Source organism: Armigeres subalbatus, unplaced genomic scaffold (genome assembly GCF_024139115.2).
Source record: "Armigeres subalbatus isolate Guangzhou_Male unplaced genomic scaffold, GZ_Asu_2 Contig111, whole genome shotgun sequence".
Lineage (NCBI taxonomy): Eukaryota > Metazoa > Arthropoda > Insecta > Diptera > Culicidae > Armigeres > Armigeres subalbatus.
In genome coordinates this window covers 1-18,476 of record NW_026941858.1, presented here as the reverse complement: position 1 = coordinate 18,476, position 18,476 = coordinate 1, and the positions used below count along the sequence as shown (strand labels likewise).

At 45.2% G+C, this 18,476-nt stretch overlaps 1 protein-coding gene across 1 annotated transcript; it reads left to right on the top strand.

Annotated features, from left to right (window-relative positions):
- The first annotated feature begins 769 nt into the window (after window positions 1-769).
- On the top strand, window positions 770-3,736 carry LOC134202244 (uncharacterized). Its single transcript, XM_062677290.1, has 4 exons — window positions 770-1,168; window positions 1,276-1,788; window positions 1,894-2,040; window positions 2,519-3,736. The coding sequence occupies exons 1-4, from the start codon at window positions 770-772 to the stop codon at window positions 3,734-3,736; spliced, it is 2,277 nt and encodes a 758-aa protein (XP_062533274.1).
- The last annotated feature ends 14,740 nt before the right edge of the window (window positions 3,737-18,476 follow it).

Below are 18,476 nucleotides of genomic sequence, written 5' to 3'. Positions count from 1 at the left end.
GTGTGCAGTTTTGGAGTAAAGTAAAAACCAAGATGGCGAGCAAGCCGAATAAAGGCGGTCTTCAGCCGAATGAAAGGAAAGTGGGAAAAAATCACCACAATGGCGCAGAGGAAGCTCCAGAAATGTAAGTTTGATTAACAGACTGGATTACTAAGAAGTAAAGAAACAGTAATAGGCAAAAAAAAATAATTTGTTTTGGTCATTTTTTATGCTTGCGACAGGTCAAGCGCCATACGAATAAGATAAAGATTGTCTTCAGCTTGCGATAGGTCAAGCTGAGCTTAAACGTGATTCTCAGGTTTGCAACAGGTCAAGCCTTGGAGGAGGAAAAGACTAAGAAAAGCTTGCGATAGGTCAAGCTGAGCTAAAACGTGATTCTCAGGTTTGCGACAGGTCAAGCCTTGGAGGAGGAAAAGACTAAGAATGGAAGTATGCGACAGGTCAAGCTTCCTGAGTTGTTTCAAAATTATATTCAAGCTTGCGGTAGGTCAAGCCAGACATTTCACTCGCAGACTAAGCTTGCGACAGGTCAAGCTCAATTTGACACGGATTGCAAAAAGAAAAAAAAAATAAGGAAAAGATTGTAAGCATGACGTGTATTGGCGTCTGCATGATGTGAAATGCATGTCTGCTTTAGAATATTAAGAAAAAAAAACGGCTTTTAACATTCTTTTTTTGTTGTTTGTATTGCATTTCTAGAAACTCGAAGCCGGGCGGCTCGGAAGCAAAGTTAAAAAAGAAGGAGAGAAAGTTAAGCAAACTAGAAAGCATGGCGAGAACATTGGAAGCAGAGAGAGCAGAAAAAGCAGAAATCGCTGAGCAACTTAAAAAGTTACAAGCGGTAGTAGCTTCTTTGCAAGCGTCTAAGGAAACCATTCCGTCGGATGAAAAAGACGAAACAGAAGAAGCAAGTGTGGACTTAGAAGTTGTACCAATTGCTTCAAGCACTCGGCGACCTGCTAAAACGATTGGAACCTTGGATGAATCACGATTTCTGTCATCCGTGAATCAATTATCGATTTCGTCAATAACAGTTCCAGAATGTAAGCCTCTCGCAGGAGACGATGAGATTCACAGACATACCTTTGAGATGTGGAAGGACCTACTCATCGACTGTATGGCTCTGGCTGGAATAGAGGACGAAGCGACGAAGTTCACTGTTTTCAAGGTGAAAGCTGGGCCTCGCTTGCTTACGATATTTAAGAACACGAGATCAGACACGGAAGCCCCGGATGCCAATGCGAAACCATTTTGAATGCTCTTCATCGACTTAAGCTATACTTCGGATCTAGCTCCGACGTGATGTTCCAAAGACGGAAATTGGCTTTGATGGAGCAAAAGTCAGATGAGTCTGATTTAGCGTTTATTACACGAGTTGGAGAAACGGCACAGCTATGCGACTTTGATAAGACAAAGGAATTTGAGGAAATTGTTAAGACAATTGCAGAACATGCGAAGAGTAAGGAGGTGAGAGTGGCAGCGTTGAAAATGGTTAGCCGAAATGGAACATTCACAAACTTGGTGGACAAAGTTCGTGAGATACAGGCAATACGTATGAACGAAGACTTTTTCGCTGTCAAGCACAGACGAAGCGAATCTACTGTGGAAGTAGCAATACTAGCTCCGGTGAAGGCTGAATTTCGAAATCCACCATCATCACGAAGAATCTACGAGCAACGAGCGGACAATCGATATCTACCTTACAATAGGAACTATCCACGTTACAACCAACGGTTTCCTCAACAGACGGGATGGCGTGGAAACAGGGCCGGGATGAACAATCGAAACGTGAACGAAAATAAACGGTTGGACAGATGCTGGAGATGTTTCAGTTTTTTTCACCTTCCATCGGAGTGCAATGCTGCTAACCTTGTGTGCCGAAAATGCGGGCAGGTAGGACACATCCAACGCGCTTGCTTACTCGCTGGGAGTTCGATTACCAAGCGGAAAACAAACCAAGACATTTATGAAACAGAAACGAAACAGGCGAAGATAGAAGCAGTGGAAGAGAAAGAGGCCCCACCGAAGGCAACAGAACAAGTGAGTGACGAAACAGAATGTTAAATTTTATAAGTAACACGATTAATAAGTTTAGTGAGATCATTTAAATAACTTGAACTCGAATTATTTCATTTTAAGATTACTTTAATTTCGTTATTGCTTTTCGCTGCATTATTTTTGTTAAAATCTTCATAAAATAAGAATTGGAGTATTAAAAAAAAAGTAATAACAAAAAAAAGGAAATTAGTTTTATTTCGATTAAGTGTTTAATCAAATGTATAAACTAATGACATCCGTTCCTAATCATCGAAGTAAAAAGAAAGAAATCCCGAGCAAGTATTGCTAACAAGTTGGAAACTGATTGTTGGAAAGGCGTACATCTGTTGATAAGAGGAGCCTTCTATGTATTTTAAACTAAAAATTAAAAATAGACATAATTATGCTAAACTTTGCATTCCTGTTACCATGAAAAATTATGATAAGGTAATTACATTCTGACAAAATAATTCATTGATAGGCAAATGTTCCGGATAGGTGCGACTGGGACACGGATCGATTTGTGATTGCTACGATTGGAACGAATGCTGAATCGGGAATCATTACTGCACAGGTGGCTGGTATGCAGTGCGATTTCCTAATCGACTCCGGAGCTCAGGTAAATACGCTTGTCGAGAACATCTACAGGATCATGAGAAGCAATGAGAGGTATAGTAAGGAAATGTATAATATTAGAGAAGGATCAGATCGATCGCTGAAGGCTTATGCTTCGGAAGGGGAGATTATGGTCTTGGCTACCTTTGAAGCGTTCCTGTTTATTTCCGATGATCGTCCAGTGCACCTTGAGACGTTCTATGTCGTCAAAAATGCACATCGTTCCTTGCTTGGCAGATCTACTGCTCTGAGATACAGTGTACTGAAGCTTGGTTTCAGTGTTCCTGTTTTGGAAGAAGCTAATTCGGTGGAAAACGGGTTGACTTTGGCTACAGTTGCATTGAGCGAGCCATTCCCAAAATTTAATTTGCCTCCGGTGAAAATTGATTACGATAAGTCGCGGCCACCTTGCCGCAATATATTTTCTAATATACCACAAGCAATGAAACCCATGGTAGAGAAAAGGCTTCTAGAACTTATCGCAGCGGACATAATCGAACCAGTAACGCAGGGTATGGACGTATCATTTTGCTCGTCAATGCTTGCTATTCCTAAAGGCAAGCACGATATCCGCTTAGTGATCGACCTTAGGGGTCCTAATAAGTACATACAAAGGACACCCTTCGCCATGCCGACACTCGAATCAATATTACCAGAGTTGAACGGTGCTGCATGGTTCTCAACCATAGACATGTCTAATGCGTTTTTCCATGTCGAATTAGACAGAGACTCCAGGCACCTCACAAACTTTTATACAGAGTTTGGATTATTCAGATGTGTCCGGCTACCGTTTGGATTATGTAACGCGCCGGACATATTCCAGGAGGTGTTGCAGAGGGTTATTTTGGGAGGCTGCTCTGGAGTGAAGAACTACCTGGACGACATCCTTGTATTCGGGTCTACCAAGGAAATTCATGATGCCAATCTAGAGGAGGTCCTAAACCGTCTACGACAACATAACGTCAAACTGAATGATTCCAAATGCGTCTTCAGTAGTCAAGCGGTTCAATTCGTGGGATTTTTGCTAACTTCGAATGGGTGGAGCGTGACTGATGAAAAAGATGAGGGCTATCCAGAGCTTTAGGACTCCTTCTTCATGTTCGGAAGTTAAAAGCTTCCTTGGATTGGTGACGTTTGCAGACAGGTTCATTCAGCGAAGGGCAGATTTAACGGTGCATCTGCGGACTCTGGCAAATTCCAAACAGTTTTATTGGACAGAACTAGAGGACAAAGAATTCAACTATCTGCAAGATAATGCACTTAAGAACATTAAAGTTCTAGGTTACTACAGTGTAACAGACGAGACAGAACTGTATGTGGATGCCAGCCCCATTGGATTAGGAGCTGTTCTTATACAGTACGATAACGCTAGAATACCGCGCATAATAGCCTGCGCATCAAAGGCTCTCACTCCAACGGAACAGAGGTACCCGCAAACCCAAAGAGAGGCGTTGGGAGTTGTCTGGGGAGTCGAACGCTTTTCTTCGTATCTTTTGGGGCGATCATTTGTAATTCGAACAGACGCACAGGCTAATTCATTTTTAGCACCACACATAGACTGGGAAAAAGGGCTATATCTCGGGCCGAATCTTGGGCACTACGACTTCAGCCCTACGATTTTACGATGAAGGGAGTTAGAGGACAACAGAACCTTGCAGATGCCCTATCGCGCCTTATACATGAATCCCAAAAGGCCGAACCTTTCGAAGAAGATGACTCAGGAAACCTTCTGTACGCGTTGGGTGACTCAATGGATAAAACGTGGGAGGAGATTGAGAAGGAATCAGAAGAAGATGAAGAACTCTGCCAGCTCCACGAGGCTTTAGCTACCGATAGATGGCCGAAAGAACTTCGTAAATATGAAACCCAAAAGAAGAATTTAAGCTTTATCGGATTTCTGATTTTCAAAGGAGATCGTACTATTCTTCCTAGGTCACTGCGTACAAAAGCGTTAAAAGCTGCTCATGGTGGTCATGTAGGTGAATCGGCATTGAAAAGATTGTACGAGAATTCTTTTGGTGGCCAGGTATGTCTGTTGATGCGGAGAAATTCGTGAAAAATTGCGAATCATGCGTGATGCTATCCAGAAAAAAACCCCCACTGCCTCTGTCTTCAAGGGAACTTCCAGATGCTGCATGGCAAATCCTACAGGTTGATTTTCTTTCAATACCTGGTTGCGGTTCCAGTGAGTTTTTAATCCTTGTGGACACATACTCAAGATACCTAACAGTCATGGAAATGAAAACCAAAGATGCTGATAACACGAATAAGGCCCTGTGCGAAATTTTCAAAATGTGGGGATGCCCCTTAATCCTCCAGAGTGACAACGGTCCTCCTTTTCAGAGCGCGAGCTACATTCAGTTTTGGGAAAACAAAGGAGTCAAAATTCGTAAGTCCATTCCTCTATCGCCCCAATCAAACGGGGCAGTTGAACGCCAAAACCAAGGCATAATAAAGGCGGTGGCGGCTTCAAAACTAGATGGTACAAACTGGCGACATGCCTTACAACAGTACGTGCACAACCATAACACTTTGGTTCCACATTCTCGTTTGGGCGTAACACCGTTCGAGCTGCTCGTAGGATGGAAATTTCGAGGTAACTTCCCTAGCTTGTGGAAATCGACGGTTCTCGACTATGATCATATTAGAGAGAAGGATGCGGTAGCTAAATTGATCAGTAAACAAGACGCAGATGCAGCTCGCGGATCTAAAAACTCGGCTATTCAGGTTGGTGATACAGTGCTATTGGCTCAGCAACGGAAGGCGAAAACGGATCCAACATTCGGTGCAGAACGTTTCAAAGTAGTGGCCAGAGATGGAGCGAAGATCGTCATCCTAAGCCGCAGCGGTGTGCAGTATACTCGAAACATACAGGATTTGAAAATGGCTCCAGCTGAACATCTTCTTGAAGATTCGGACGATAACGAGGTAACTGATACGGCAGAACAGTCGATATTAGACATCCCAGTGGAAGTCGCCCATGATAAACACTCAGAACTGGATGCAGCATTACGTTCTTCATCGAAGAATGAAGTTCTTCCATCAAACAGGACTTTGCGAGATCGCACAAATGTTAAAAAGCCAATGCGCTTTGACGACAGATTCATTTATTTGATATACGATTAGTGTAGAGGCGGGAGCGAATGTGGGAGATAAACCCTGTAAAAGAAATAAATTAAAAGAAATATTATTTCAACTCTATTTACCTGTTTTATTCTTTCACTTGACTTGACTGCATTGAAAACTGATAAACATAATTACAGCTTTTGATTTTTTGACAGTTTCCTTGGTTGCTTTGATTAAGCTATGTTGTGTTGATTATTGCGCTTGCTTTTTGACAACTATTCAGGGTGGTATATGTAGACACGGAACAAATCCACACAGTATAATCTGTCATTCTTATCAAAAGGTGGAAATTGATGACACAACAACAAGTGCTGAGAGAACGACCAGGTGAGTGCCTGTGAGTGCATGACAATGTGAAGTAGAGAAGGTTCACCAATTCTAGTACTACATCAATCGCATTCTCGTCGCGTTATAGACTTGCGGTTCGTCTTATTAGTGTGTTGGTACCAAACTGTATTTTATACTGCGGAGACTATGGTTGCGTGGAAGGAGCATGGAGAAATGCCTCTCTTGAGAGATACGTATGGAAAGCTAGAATACGGAAGGAGTGTGAGTTAAATAGGAATACATGTATGTATTGTATGAGTGAGGGTAAGGGAATTTCTATACGAGGGTGCAAGTTCGAAAGAGCCTGGATGATCAAGCATTCTCTTGACTAACGTTGTGACGAAAGGACGCGTGTGCAGTTTTGGAGTAAAGTAAAAACCAAGATGGCGAGCAAGCCGAATAAAGGCGGTCTTCAGTCGAATGAAAGGAAAGTGGGAGAAAATCACCACACTATTGTTGAATAAAGAGAACTGCAGCTACTGGCAGAAGTATCAGTCAGTAGCCTGCCGTGGAGTGAGAGGGAACTCTAGTTGTTATTCTTTGTGAGGGGGTTCCCTTGTCTTCGGCCAACACCGACCCGGTGGTTGGGAAGTGGATTTAAAAATTGCCGTAAGTGGTCGATGATCCGTCTCCAGCTCAAACTCTCTTCCGATTAGGTAAAACTGAAATTTTTCAACGCTCCAAATGATCGCTAAGGCTTCCTTTTCAGTTTGACAGTAGCGCCTCTCCGTTGCGGATAAACTTTTGCTGGCGTACGATATTATGGTCGGTTTATCGTCGTTCTCATCCTCGAACTGCACTAAAACAGCTCCCAATCCCACGGGAGAAGCGTCCGCAATGACTCTCGTTCGGCGCTCATTGTCGAAATACCCTAATATTGGAGCGGTGCAAATGGCCTCTTTGAGTGCGTTGGAAGCTATTTCATGTCGGGATTCCCATTCGAACGTGTGACCCCCGGTGATAAGTTGCCGTAGATCGAATGTTTTAGTTGCTAGGTCGGGGATAAATCGGCCAACATAACCCACCAGGCCCAGAAAACTTCGAACTTCTTCTGAGGTCCTTGGAGATCGGAAACTAAGAATTGCTACTATTTTATCATCAGTTGGCTTGAGTCCGTTACGAGAGATATGATGGCCAAGGAATTTTGTTTCCTGGACTTTGAACTTTGACTTTTTTGTATTCAGGACCACATTATGGGCTTCCAAGGTGTCGAGCGTGCGTGATAGAGCTTCATCGTGTTCTTCTTCCGTCTTCCCATAGATGAATATGTCATCTTGGAAATTAAACGTGTTTGGACAATTGCATAGAATTTGTTCAAGGGTTCTCTGGAAGTATTCGGAAGCGCTGGATATGCCGAACATGAGACGAGTATATCGGAACATCCCCAAATGGGTTATAAATGTTGTGATATACCGACTTGATTCATGCAGCCCAATCTGATGATAGGCGTCTTTGATGTCCAGTCGAGTAAACCATTGTGACCCGTTCAATCTGAATATTTTGAAACTCATTAATGAGATGTTTCTTATAATGTTATTTATATTATTTTACCTTGTGAGAAGGTCGTCTAAAGTTGGTAAGACGTGATACTGTCTTTTGACTGCTGTGTTAGCTCGCCGCATATCGATGCATAAGCGTACGCTACCATCATCTTTTATAACTACTACCATAGGGGATACCCATGGACTTGGTTTCTCGACTTTTTCAATAATACCTGTTTTTAATAATCGGCTTATCTGATCTTCGACTTTTTTACGCAGAGCAATCGGGACGCGCCGGACATGTTGTACAACTGGTGTAACACTTTCATAAATATCGATACGCAATTTCACGCCTTGAATTAGTGTAATTCGATGTTTATTCTTTATTTGTCTGATATTATTCTAATTTGTACCTTTGATTATAGGGAACTTCTCGATGGTGTTGTCAGAAACGTGTTGAACCATTCTGCCCTCATCCTTAACGCTTGGCAGTCCTACCAAGAGGACCCCTAGCTGTTTTGCGGTGTCTCGCACTAGTAGATTTTGTTGCCCTCCTTTCACGACGTAGTATGTAGCATCGTATTTTTTCATTAATTCCGTTAACTACACGAATTTCGGCTTCAAAGCTGCATAGAACTTCTAGTGCACCCTGCTGAGCATATATTTTTATATTTTTGATCGCTGCCTTTCTCTTGTTCAAATACTCCCATGTAGACTCGTCGATAATGTTAAATTTTGACCCCGAGTCGATCATCATTTCAACCAGTACTTGTCCCACTTTACACCATACCATTTCATCGTGGTTATCACTAATGGCGTAGATGAAAGAATCCATCTCGTTTTGTTTGTCCTCCTCTTTGACAGCGCTAATCCTTGCCATTTTCGGTTGATATGTGTTATGGCGATCCAGGTAGTTCTCTTGTTTACGTTTTCTCGAAATAGTTGATGATGGCTTCCGTTTCTTTGGGTCTGTTTTGCACTTCTTGGCAAAGTGGCCATAATAGTTACAGATTCGACATTGCTCGTTTTTAGCCGGGCACATATCATCTGATCTGTGTGGCTTATTTCCACATTTTCCACAATCGGCAATCGGCTTCGAGTCAACGTGCAAGGGCCGACTCTGCTTCCAGTAAGTAGATACGCCACTTGGTATTTTGCCTTGAATGCTGTTCACAAATGCACTTTCCCTATGAACCTCAAGCACGTTACCTGAAGCATGAGAGTGTTGATTCAATTCACGGACTTGTTGTTGAATCGAGAGATGGGAGTTAACCAGCTTGGTGAGTTCATCCAGATTTATGTTAGATTTTTCTAAGATCTTCCGACGTAGCTCAGGTGGGGCCAGCATGACGGCTTTATCGATTACCGCCGCATTCCTGCTTTCGTTTTCGGTGGAGCCAAATTGACATTTGTTTGCCATTGTCTTGGCCCTTAGTAGAAACTTGTCCAGTGTTTCTCCCGGAGAAGGTTTAAGAGTCCAGAACGAGTATCGTTCGAACGTGTCGTGTCGTTTTGGTGCGAAATACTCATCCAATCTGCGAATCACTGCACTAAATTCGTCTTCGTCTTCTTCATTTTCAGGAGCGTTGGCATCGTTGCCCTAGCAGCACAAGTCAGACCGATTCGGTTGCTGCAACTCAAATGTAACCAAATTCAGTTGTATATAGGTTGCAGAAACCTCTATGCCACATGTGTGCTGCTCGGTGGCTGGTAAGCTTTCATATACTCGTTGAAGCTGGCGGCCTCCCACTGCCAGGAAGATGTTTTTCAATTTTTTTCTTCTTTTTGCTTAAAGCAACGGCAACGTATTCAAACTGTTTCTTGTAGTCGAACCATTTTAAGCGGAGTTCCGACAGTGGCACGTTTTCACATTCAAACGGTGGAATTTTGAATAATTGATCTTCCATTTCTATACGAAACAATATCATTTGTTATTTTATTACGTTTTTATTTTATTTTATTTGGAAGATTGTTTGGTATGCAAGAACCGTTGGCACATGGCAACATACGATGGTTGCTACGGTCGTGGGTGTTTTGTTACTATGGCAACTATGACATTAACCTTATGATAGAAAATTTTCACCAACAATTTCTGCAGACCATAATCCAGCTTTTTCCGCGATTTTCCTTCATGCTATTTCTCTGTAAAATTATAGCCACCATTGTGGCGTCTCTCTTTTTAATATGCGAGACCATTTTGCCTCTTGCAACCGGATTCTTTTCCGCTATTTCAGGCGTCTCCCGTTCTTTAGGCGAGACATTCTATTCTATTTCTATCGCATGATCTTCCGCATCTCCCTTTTTTTAGGCGAGATCACTTTGCCTTCTTCGGTCGGATTTTCCACCGGTAAGGCATCTCTCTCTTTCGAGACGAGATATTTCGTTTTCCTCCATACTCACAATCTTCCAAATTTTATTGCGTCCATAATTAGTACATACCTTGAAGTTTCACAAAATTGCACCGTAGGTTCTCGTCGCCAATATGTGATGCTTTTCTCTTAGGTTAACACAATCGGATTGTAGAAGATTTATTTTATTATAAACTCGACCACACTTATTGAAAGGTGATTCCTAACTAACTCAGATGAGCCCTCTGAACTCATGGCTTGCTAACATACGTTTTTATAAATCACCACAACTTGTTTAATAGTGGAATTTCGTGAAACAAACGATGAATCAACTGATTTGATATAATATAATATAAAATTTTTTTTTTTTTACGTGTACCATTACGAGGGTTATTTTAAGAATATGCACCGACGACTTTCAGCAGATAACAAACCCGTTTGATTTTACCATGCGCGCAGTAAAAATCAACTGTGGCCCATGCGGAGTCACATGAACTGAAACAGTGATGAATTTCTCTGAAACCGTGGTAAAATTTACTGAAATTTCATGGTAGTTTTAAAAACAGAGCGTCGTCTACAAAATAGTAGCTTTAACCACGGATTTTTTTTCTGTGGGGTCTCCTAATTCTCGTGTATACATGGATGAGACCTGAGAGAGAAAAGACAACTAGCTTTGACTGCGGTGTCAACGATGTCTCACCGAGAACTAGTCAAAGCAAAACAGGAGTTTCGATGGGGAAGTATTGTGAAGGGGTAAAATTTTCACATGATAACAATTTTCAAATGACCTTTCCCATCATCAATTTTCATTACAATTAATTGCATATTATTCGGCAACTCGGCCGTACGAAAATCATTTTTTGTTAAATATATTGGCTGTGCATATGCACAGCACATGTTTCGAAATGGACAAATTGATATGAAATTTGCGAAAAAGAATCCACGTGTCTTGGAAGGACTCGAACCCTCAACCTCCTACTCTCTAGATAGGCGTGATAACCCCTACACAACAAGACCACTTAAAGGTCACGTGAAGATTGGACAAATCAAGCATCCGAAAGATATTCAATTTGCAAAAAAGAACTAACCGCATTGGAGGTTGGTACTCGGATTCTGATTCCGCAAACGTGACCATTCAGTGTAGGAGTTATCACGCCTATCTAGAGAGTAGGATGTAGAGGGTTCGAGTCCCTCCAAGACACGTGGATTCTTTTCCGCAAATTTCATATCAATCTGTCCATTTCGAGACATGTGCTGTGCAGCAGCCAAGATATTTAGATTTCCATGTATTTTAAATTTTATATATTAGGAATGAAATAAAAACAGAATCGGATAAGCAGTCGCACCACCTCGGAGCTATAATAAAAAGCTTCGTTCTCGCTCATTTTGCATTGGGGACCATATTTTTTTTCGCACTGCTATGTAAAACAAGTTTTAATGCATCATCAGAACCGGTGCCCCCCGGCATTGAAGCTTTTTTGAGGGGTTTTAAATCGGAATATGGCACGGCAAATGCTGGGTAAAGCGTACAATTGGTACTTCGCGTACCTGAAGGAATAAAATAGACCCCATCTTGCGGTCCTTAGCCTCTTACCCAGCAACTCCTATCCCTACCTCCCCGTGGTGCTGGCCGAGATACGAGCAACCTTAGGGAAGATCGGGTAACCAACCCCGGTGGGAACTATGGTCGTATGCTGACAGGGAAGGGGGATTTGCTCCTCTCCGGAGGTGCAAATCTTATTGAGCGTCTGTTCTCCATGTCAGGATCGGCTCACAACAGCGTCTGTTCTCCATGTTAGGGGCGGCTGATCATCGTCCGAGTGCCAGCGAGGGACTCTAAGTGAAACTGTGCACCATGGTCCACCGGGAATAAGGAGGAATGGTCCTCCGGAAATTTAGGGGGTTTGGTGTCAGGCTCTGCAAGCCAGCCTTTAAAAAAACATACGCAACGAATAATCAACAAGAGAGTACGGACCGGAACCATCGGCGAAGACCACTGCGACGAAAAGGGACTAGCGATTGGAAACTCGGTTCGTGGAACTGCAAATCTCCCAACTTCATCGGGAGTACACGCATACTCGCCAATGTGCTCAAGGACCGTGGATTCGGCATCATAGCGCTGCAGGAGGTTTGTTGGAAGGGATCAATGGTGCGAACGTTTAGAGGTAATCATACCATCTACCAGAGCTGCGGCAACACACACGAGCTGGGAACATCTTTCATAGTGATGGGCGATATGCAAAGGCGCGTGATCGGGTGGTGGCCGATCAATGAAAGAATGTGCAGGTTGAGGATCAAAGGCCGGTTCTTCAACTTCAGCATAATCAGCGTCCATAGCTCACACTCCGGAAGCACTGATGATGATAAGGACGCATTCTACGCGCAGCTGGAACGTGAGTACGACAGCTGCCCAAGCCACGACGTCAAAATCATCATAGGAGATTTGAACGCTCATGTTAGCCAAGAGGAGGAGTTTAGACCGACTATTGGGAAGTTCAGCGCTCACCGGCTGACGAACGAAAACGGCCTACGACTAATTGATTTCGCCGCCTCCAAGAATATGGCCATTCGCAGCACCTACTTCCAACACAGCCTCCCGTATCGGTACACCTGGAGATCACCACTGCAGACAGAATCACAAATCGACCACGTTCTGATTGATGGACGGCACTTCTCCGACATTATCGACGTCAGGACATGTCGTGGCGCTAACATCGACTCTGACCACTATCTGGTGATGGTTAAACTGCGCCCAAAACTATCCGTCATCAACAATGTTCGGTACCGACGACCGCTGCGGTACGACCTAGAGCGACTGAAGCAACCTGATGTCGCCACTGCATACGCGCAGCATCTCGAGGCAGCGTTGCCGGAAGAGGGTGAGCTCGATGGGCCCCTCTTGAGGACTGCTGGAATACAGTCAAAGCAGCCATTAACGACGCAGCGGAGAACAACGTCGGGTATGTGGGACGAACGATTAGTTCGACGAAGAGTGCAGACAGATTCTGGAGGAGAAGGACGCAGCGCGGGCGGTCGCGTGCAGCAAGATACCCGGCAGAACGTGGAACGTTATAGACGGGAGCGGAGACAGCAAACCCGCCTTTTTCAGGAGAAGAAACGACGCCTGGAAGAAGCGGAGTGCGAGGAGATGGAACAGCTGTGCCGTTCTCAAGAAACACGCAAGTTCTACCAGAAGCTCAACGCATCCCGCAAAGGCTTCGTGCCGCGAGCCGAAATGTGCCGGGATAAGGATGGGAGCATCTTGACGGACGAACGTGTGGTGATCGAAAGGTGGAGCCAGCACTACGAGGAACATTTGAATGGCGCTGAGAGTACAGGTAGTGAAAGTCAAGGCAGCGGAGGAGATGACTACGTCAGTTCAGCGGACGATGGAAGCCAACCAGCCCCCAACTTGAGGGAAGTTAAGGATGCCATTCAACAGCTCTAGAACAATAAAGCAGTTGATAAGGATGGTTTCGGAGCTGAACTCACCTAGATGGACTTGCAAAAGCTGACCACTTGTCTGTCTAAACTAATAGTCAGAATCTGGGAGCTGCACAGCTATTGGAGGAGTGGAAGGAAGGGGTTATATGCCCCATCTACAAGAAAGGCGACAAACTGGAGTGTGAGTACTTTCGAGCGATCACCATCCTTAATGCTGCCTACAAAGTGATATCCCAGATCATCTTCTGTCGTCTGTCACCATTAGTGAACGAGATGTTTACTGTACGGCAAATCCTTCGAAAATGCCGTGAATACCAGGTCCCAACGCACCATCTGTTCGTTGATTTCAAGGCGGCATACGACAGTATAGACCGCGTAGAGCTATGGAAAATTATGGACGAGAACAGCTTCCCTGGGAAGCTTACCAGACTGATCAAAGCAACGGTGGATGGTGTGCAAAACTGTATGAAGATTTCGGGCGAACACTCCAGTTCGTTCGAATCGCGCCGGGGACTAAGACAAGGTGATGGACTTTCGTGCCTGTTGTTCAACATTGCGGTAGAAGGTGTCATGCGGAGAGCCGGGTGTAACAGCCGGGATACGATTTTCAACAGATCCAGTCAATTTATTTGTTTCGCGGATGACATGGACATTGTCGGCCGAACATTGTTGCAGAACTGTACACCCGCCTGAAACGTGAAGCAGCAAAAGTTGGTCTGGTGGTGAATGCGTCAAAGACAAAGTACATGCTTGTGGGCGGAACCGAGCGCGACAGGGCCCGCCTGCGAAGCAGTGTTACGATAGACGGGGATACCTTCGAGGTGGTCGAGGAATTCGTATACCTCGGATCCTTGCTAACGGCTGACAACAACGTTAGTCGTGAAATACGAAGGCGCATCATCTATGGAAGTCGGGCCTACTACGGGCTCCAGAAGAAACTGCGGTCGAAAAAGATTCGCCACCGCACCAAATGTGTCATGTACAAGACGTTAATAAGACCGGTAGTCCTTTACGGACATGAAACATGGACAATGCTCGAGGAGGACTTGCAAGCACTCGGAGTATTCGAGAGACGGGTGCTTAGGACCATCTTTGGCGGTGTGCAAGAAGACGGTGTGTGGCGGCGAAGAATGAACCATGAGCGCGCCCAACTCTACGGCGAACCCAGTATCCAGAAGGTAGCTAAAGCCGGAAGGGTACGATGGGCAGGACATGTTGCAAGAATGCCGGACAGCAACCCTGCAAAGATGGTGTTCGCTTCCGATCCGGCAGGTACGAGACGGCGTGGAGCGCAGCGAGCGAGATGGGCAGACCAGGTGCAAAACGACTTGGCGAGCGTGGGGCGTATCCGAGGATGGAGAGATGCGGCCTTGAACCGTGCATTGTAGCGTCAAATTGTTTATTCAGTGTTATCTGTTTAGATGTTAACTTAATAAATGAATGAAGGTTCTGCCGCTGGAGTGAATGGACGGTGTCGTGTGTCCCAACTACAAAAAGGGCGATTAGCTGGATTGTAGCAACTACTGCGCAATCTCATTGCTGAACGCCGCCTACAAGGTACTCTCCGAAATTTTATGCCGCCGACTAACACCAATTGCAAGAGAGTTCGTGGGGTAGTACCAAGCGGGATTTATGGGTGAACACTCTACTACAGATCGGGTGTTTGCCGTACGTAAGGTATTGTAGAAATGCCGCGAATACAACGTACCCACACATCATCTATTTCTCGACTTCAAAGCCGCATATTAGTATTTTTTTTTTCCAAGGTGTAATGCATTATGCACTGACCCAGCACACGCGTAGTAGTTGCTAAGCTACCGCATGGCAGTGCACTGGAGTGTAGGACTCTCACCCACTAAACCCTTCTTGGGCTCCAACCCTAAGTAAGACTCGCATGGTACGCATGGTCGGTAGTGTTAGAATGACTGAAGTCTAGTGAGGCCTGGCAGGAGTGTCGGGGGCAGATACCTCTGCGGCACCTCAGAATTAGGGGACACGAAGTCTCGCTATGCCTGGTAGGAGTGTCGGGGCACCTCTGCGGCACCTCAGAAATTGAAGATATGTAAGGTAAGTGGTGCCACTCCGTTGTTGGATGGGGAAACCACCACACTGACGGAGGACTACCAGGGCTTCGAAATATCAATAGGGGGGCACTACCTGCAAAGTACCTGTCCGAGACCTATTGGCAGCATCAAAGCCAGCGTAGGTGAGTGTTAGGTACGCGTGATGTGTCGGGTGTTCCACGCCCAATCGATGTACAGAGTGGATACATATGGGAGATGGGGGTATTACAACCCCCACTGTGTGAGTGACTGAATGTCAGGAGAGTGGTGCACAAGTGGTGCAAGCGATAGAGACTGAATGTATGAGCGAGCATACAAGTTAGACTCGCATGGTACATATGGTCCGAGTGACTGCTTAGGCAGTAGTGTGATCCGGCTGCCAGGGACGGATTGAGTGAAGTCTCGCTAGGCCTGGCAGGAGTGACGGGGGGCAGCACCTGCAGCACCTCAGAAGTAGGGGACACGAAAGTCTCGCTATGACTGGCAGGAGTGTCGGGGGTTGATGCTTCTGCGGCACCTCAGAAATAGGAGACATGAAAGGGTCTGCCTCGTAGCTGAGGTAGGAGCGGCATAGGAGCCACCAACCTAGGGTCGCCTCCGGCTTGGTAGACAAGTGGTGCCACCCTGTTGCAGGACGGGGTGAACATCATACTGAATGAGGACTGTCTGTGTTGTGAGATGACAGCATGGGGTACCCCCTGCAGGTTATCCGTAGTTTCTCTTGCTGTAACTCGAGCAACATAGGCAGGAGAATGTTGGGACACATGTGGTGCCAGTGTGTCTTGTGCAAATGTGTTGCATGGGGAGTGTAGGAGAGTCGAGGCGCATACGTGTACTTGTGTACGTCATGTAGGGGGCGCAATGCACAATAGTCATCCCCCGAAGTATTGATTAATTGCGGGCCGGGGGAATGACTGGAGAGGAAGGAGTTACCAAGCAGCACGCGCAACATCTTTGAAATAGGTGTTTGTTCCAAATAAATGGTATTGAAGACATTGGCAATACATCGAGTTACATTAAAGCCACTTCCCAGTTTCACAAAAACACAAAATTTCATTTCCGTTTAAGTGGCATCGCAATATTCTACCCATCTGACTTCTTGGGTGGTTTGAAATTCGATGTGTTTTATATCAGGAAAAAACAGATAAGTTGCAGAATTAATAACACTTCGGTTCATTGCTGTTACGACAATGTTTCTGATATGTTGCAAAACACTTTGAGCTCAGCTGAGCAGTATTTTATTTTTGACAGTCCCCTGCATGTTCCGTATAAGGTACAATGAAGTTACAAATGACTTTGTTGTTTATGTAGTGCACTTGTAGCAGAATCCCCAAATATAATTGATGGTGTGATGGTTATAGTAGAAGGTTGCAAATCTCAAGGTCCATGGTTCGATTCCCGGTCGGTTTTTGTGTTTTTTTTATTTTCATTGTAGTCGCAAGATGTTGCAAATAGGCTCCACCCCTTGCACTTTTTGTGTTGCAAAGGAGTTCCCAATCCGACGCGGTGTGCATAAGTCAGACCTTTAGTAAGTCACACCACAGTTGTTGTTACTCACTGAGAAACAAGAGGTGTTGCTTGGGTTGGTTTTAGTGGGTCGGAAGTGGTGATCCCCTCCCCACACTACCTGGGTTCGCCTCCGCAAGTGTCTGGTTGCAGATTTCCACTACCTTCGTTAGAAAAAAAAAACTATTTGAGACTTACTTGGATACTCACTCTCACACTCCACTGCCGTGTCTTGACCACGCGCTAACCTACCGAAGTAGGGGCACTCCCCGTGCCTGACTGTGGGTGTGTGGATTCAACCCACTACTACCCTGCCGCCGAAGCAGCTTCTCCAATCAACCAACCAATCAACGATACTACGCTACGACACTTCTTCGGCATGCACAGTCCACACTCAAACTTCTGCCGTGCTTCGAGGTGACAATAGTGGTGACGCACTATAACACTCCTGCCTCAACACAAGCAGATCACTCGCTCTCTGCTGAAGCAGCACTCCCCATGCCAATTGGCACTCACTGGGCTCCTGTGCGCTTTGAGCGGCACATGGTCGCATTAATAGAGCCTGCTTGCGGACACATGCAGCTTTTTGTAGAAGCTTAACAGAGCCCACTGTCGAACCCCACCACATCCTAGGTAGGCCCCCCAACTCGCAGACGCCGTGGGGAGGGGTCATAAAGCCCTTGGACATAGTCCCTGCTGCCGCAAATGATACAATCGATCGGGACCAGCTATGGCAGCTAATGCACGAAAACGGATTTCCGGATAAACAGATAAGGGGTCGTTAAAAAATAATGGCACATGCTGAAGGGGGAGCGGTCTACGATTTTGTGACAGTACATGTAATAGGTATACAAAAAAGCGTGACAGAGGGGGGTCTAGAAATCCCGAAAAGAAGTGAACGTCTAATTTGAATCGCCCCTAAGGTTGATCAAGGCGACGATGGATCGGGTGATGTGCGTAGTTCGAGTTTCAGGAGCATTCTCGAGTCCCTTCGAAACACGCAGAGGGTTACGGCAACGTGATGGTCTTTCGTGTCTGCTATTCAACATCGCTCTGGAAGGAGTAATACCAAGGGATTGACACGAGTGGAGTGGTACGATTTTCACGAAGTCCGTCAAGTTATTTGGTTTCGTTGACGACACTGATATTATGGCACGCAACTTTGAGAGGATGGAGGAAGCCTACATCAGACTGAAAAGTGAAGCTAAACGGATTGGACTAGTCATCAACACAAGTACATGATAGGAAAAGGCTCAAGAGAGGCCAACGTGAGCCACCCACCACGAGTTTGTAATGGTGATAACGAAATTGACGTAAGTACTTTGGACTCCGCAAAACGCTCCGATCGAATAGAGTTCGTACCAAACTGACTATCTACAAAACGCTTATTAGACCGGTAGTTCTCTATGGACACGAGACCTGGACGATGCTCGTGGAGGACCAACGGAAAGGAAAAGCAAGCGCTGCGTACCATCTATGGTGGGGTGCAGATGGTGGACGGTACGTGGAGGAGGCGAATGAACCACGAG

What these genes read in the sequence shown, in the direction of transcription:
- LOC134202244 (XM_062677290.1), top strand. Translation starts at nt 770, where the DNA reads ATGGCGAGAACATTGGAAGCAGAGAGAGCAGAAAAAGCAGAAATCGCT. An exon ending in CCGGGATGAACAATCGAAAC is followed by an intron (nt 1,789 to 1,893) that starts GTGAACGAAAAT and finishes AAATGCGGGCAG; the next exon opens with GTAGGACACATCCAACGCGC. An exon ending in CACCGAAGGCAACAGAACAA is followed by an intron (nt 2,041 to 2,518) that starts GTGAGTGACGAA and finishes ATTCATTGATAG; the next exon opens with GCAAATGTTCCGGATAGGTG.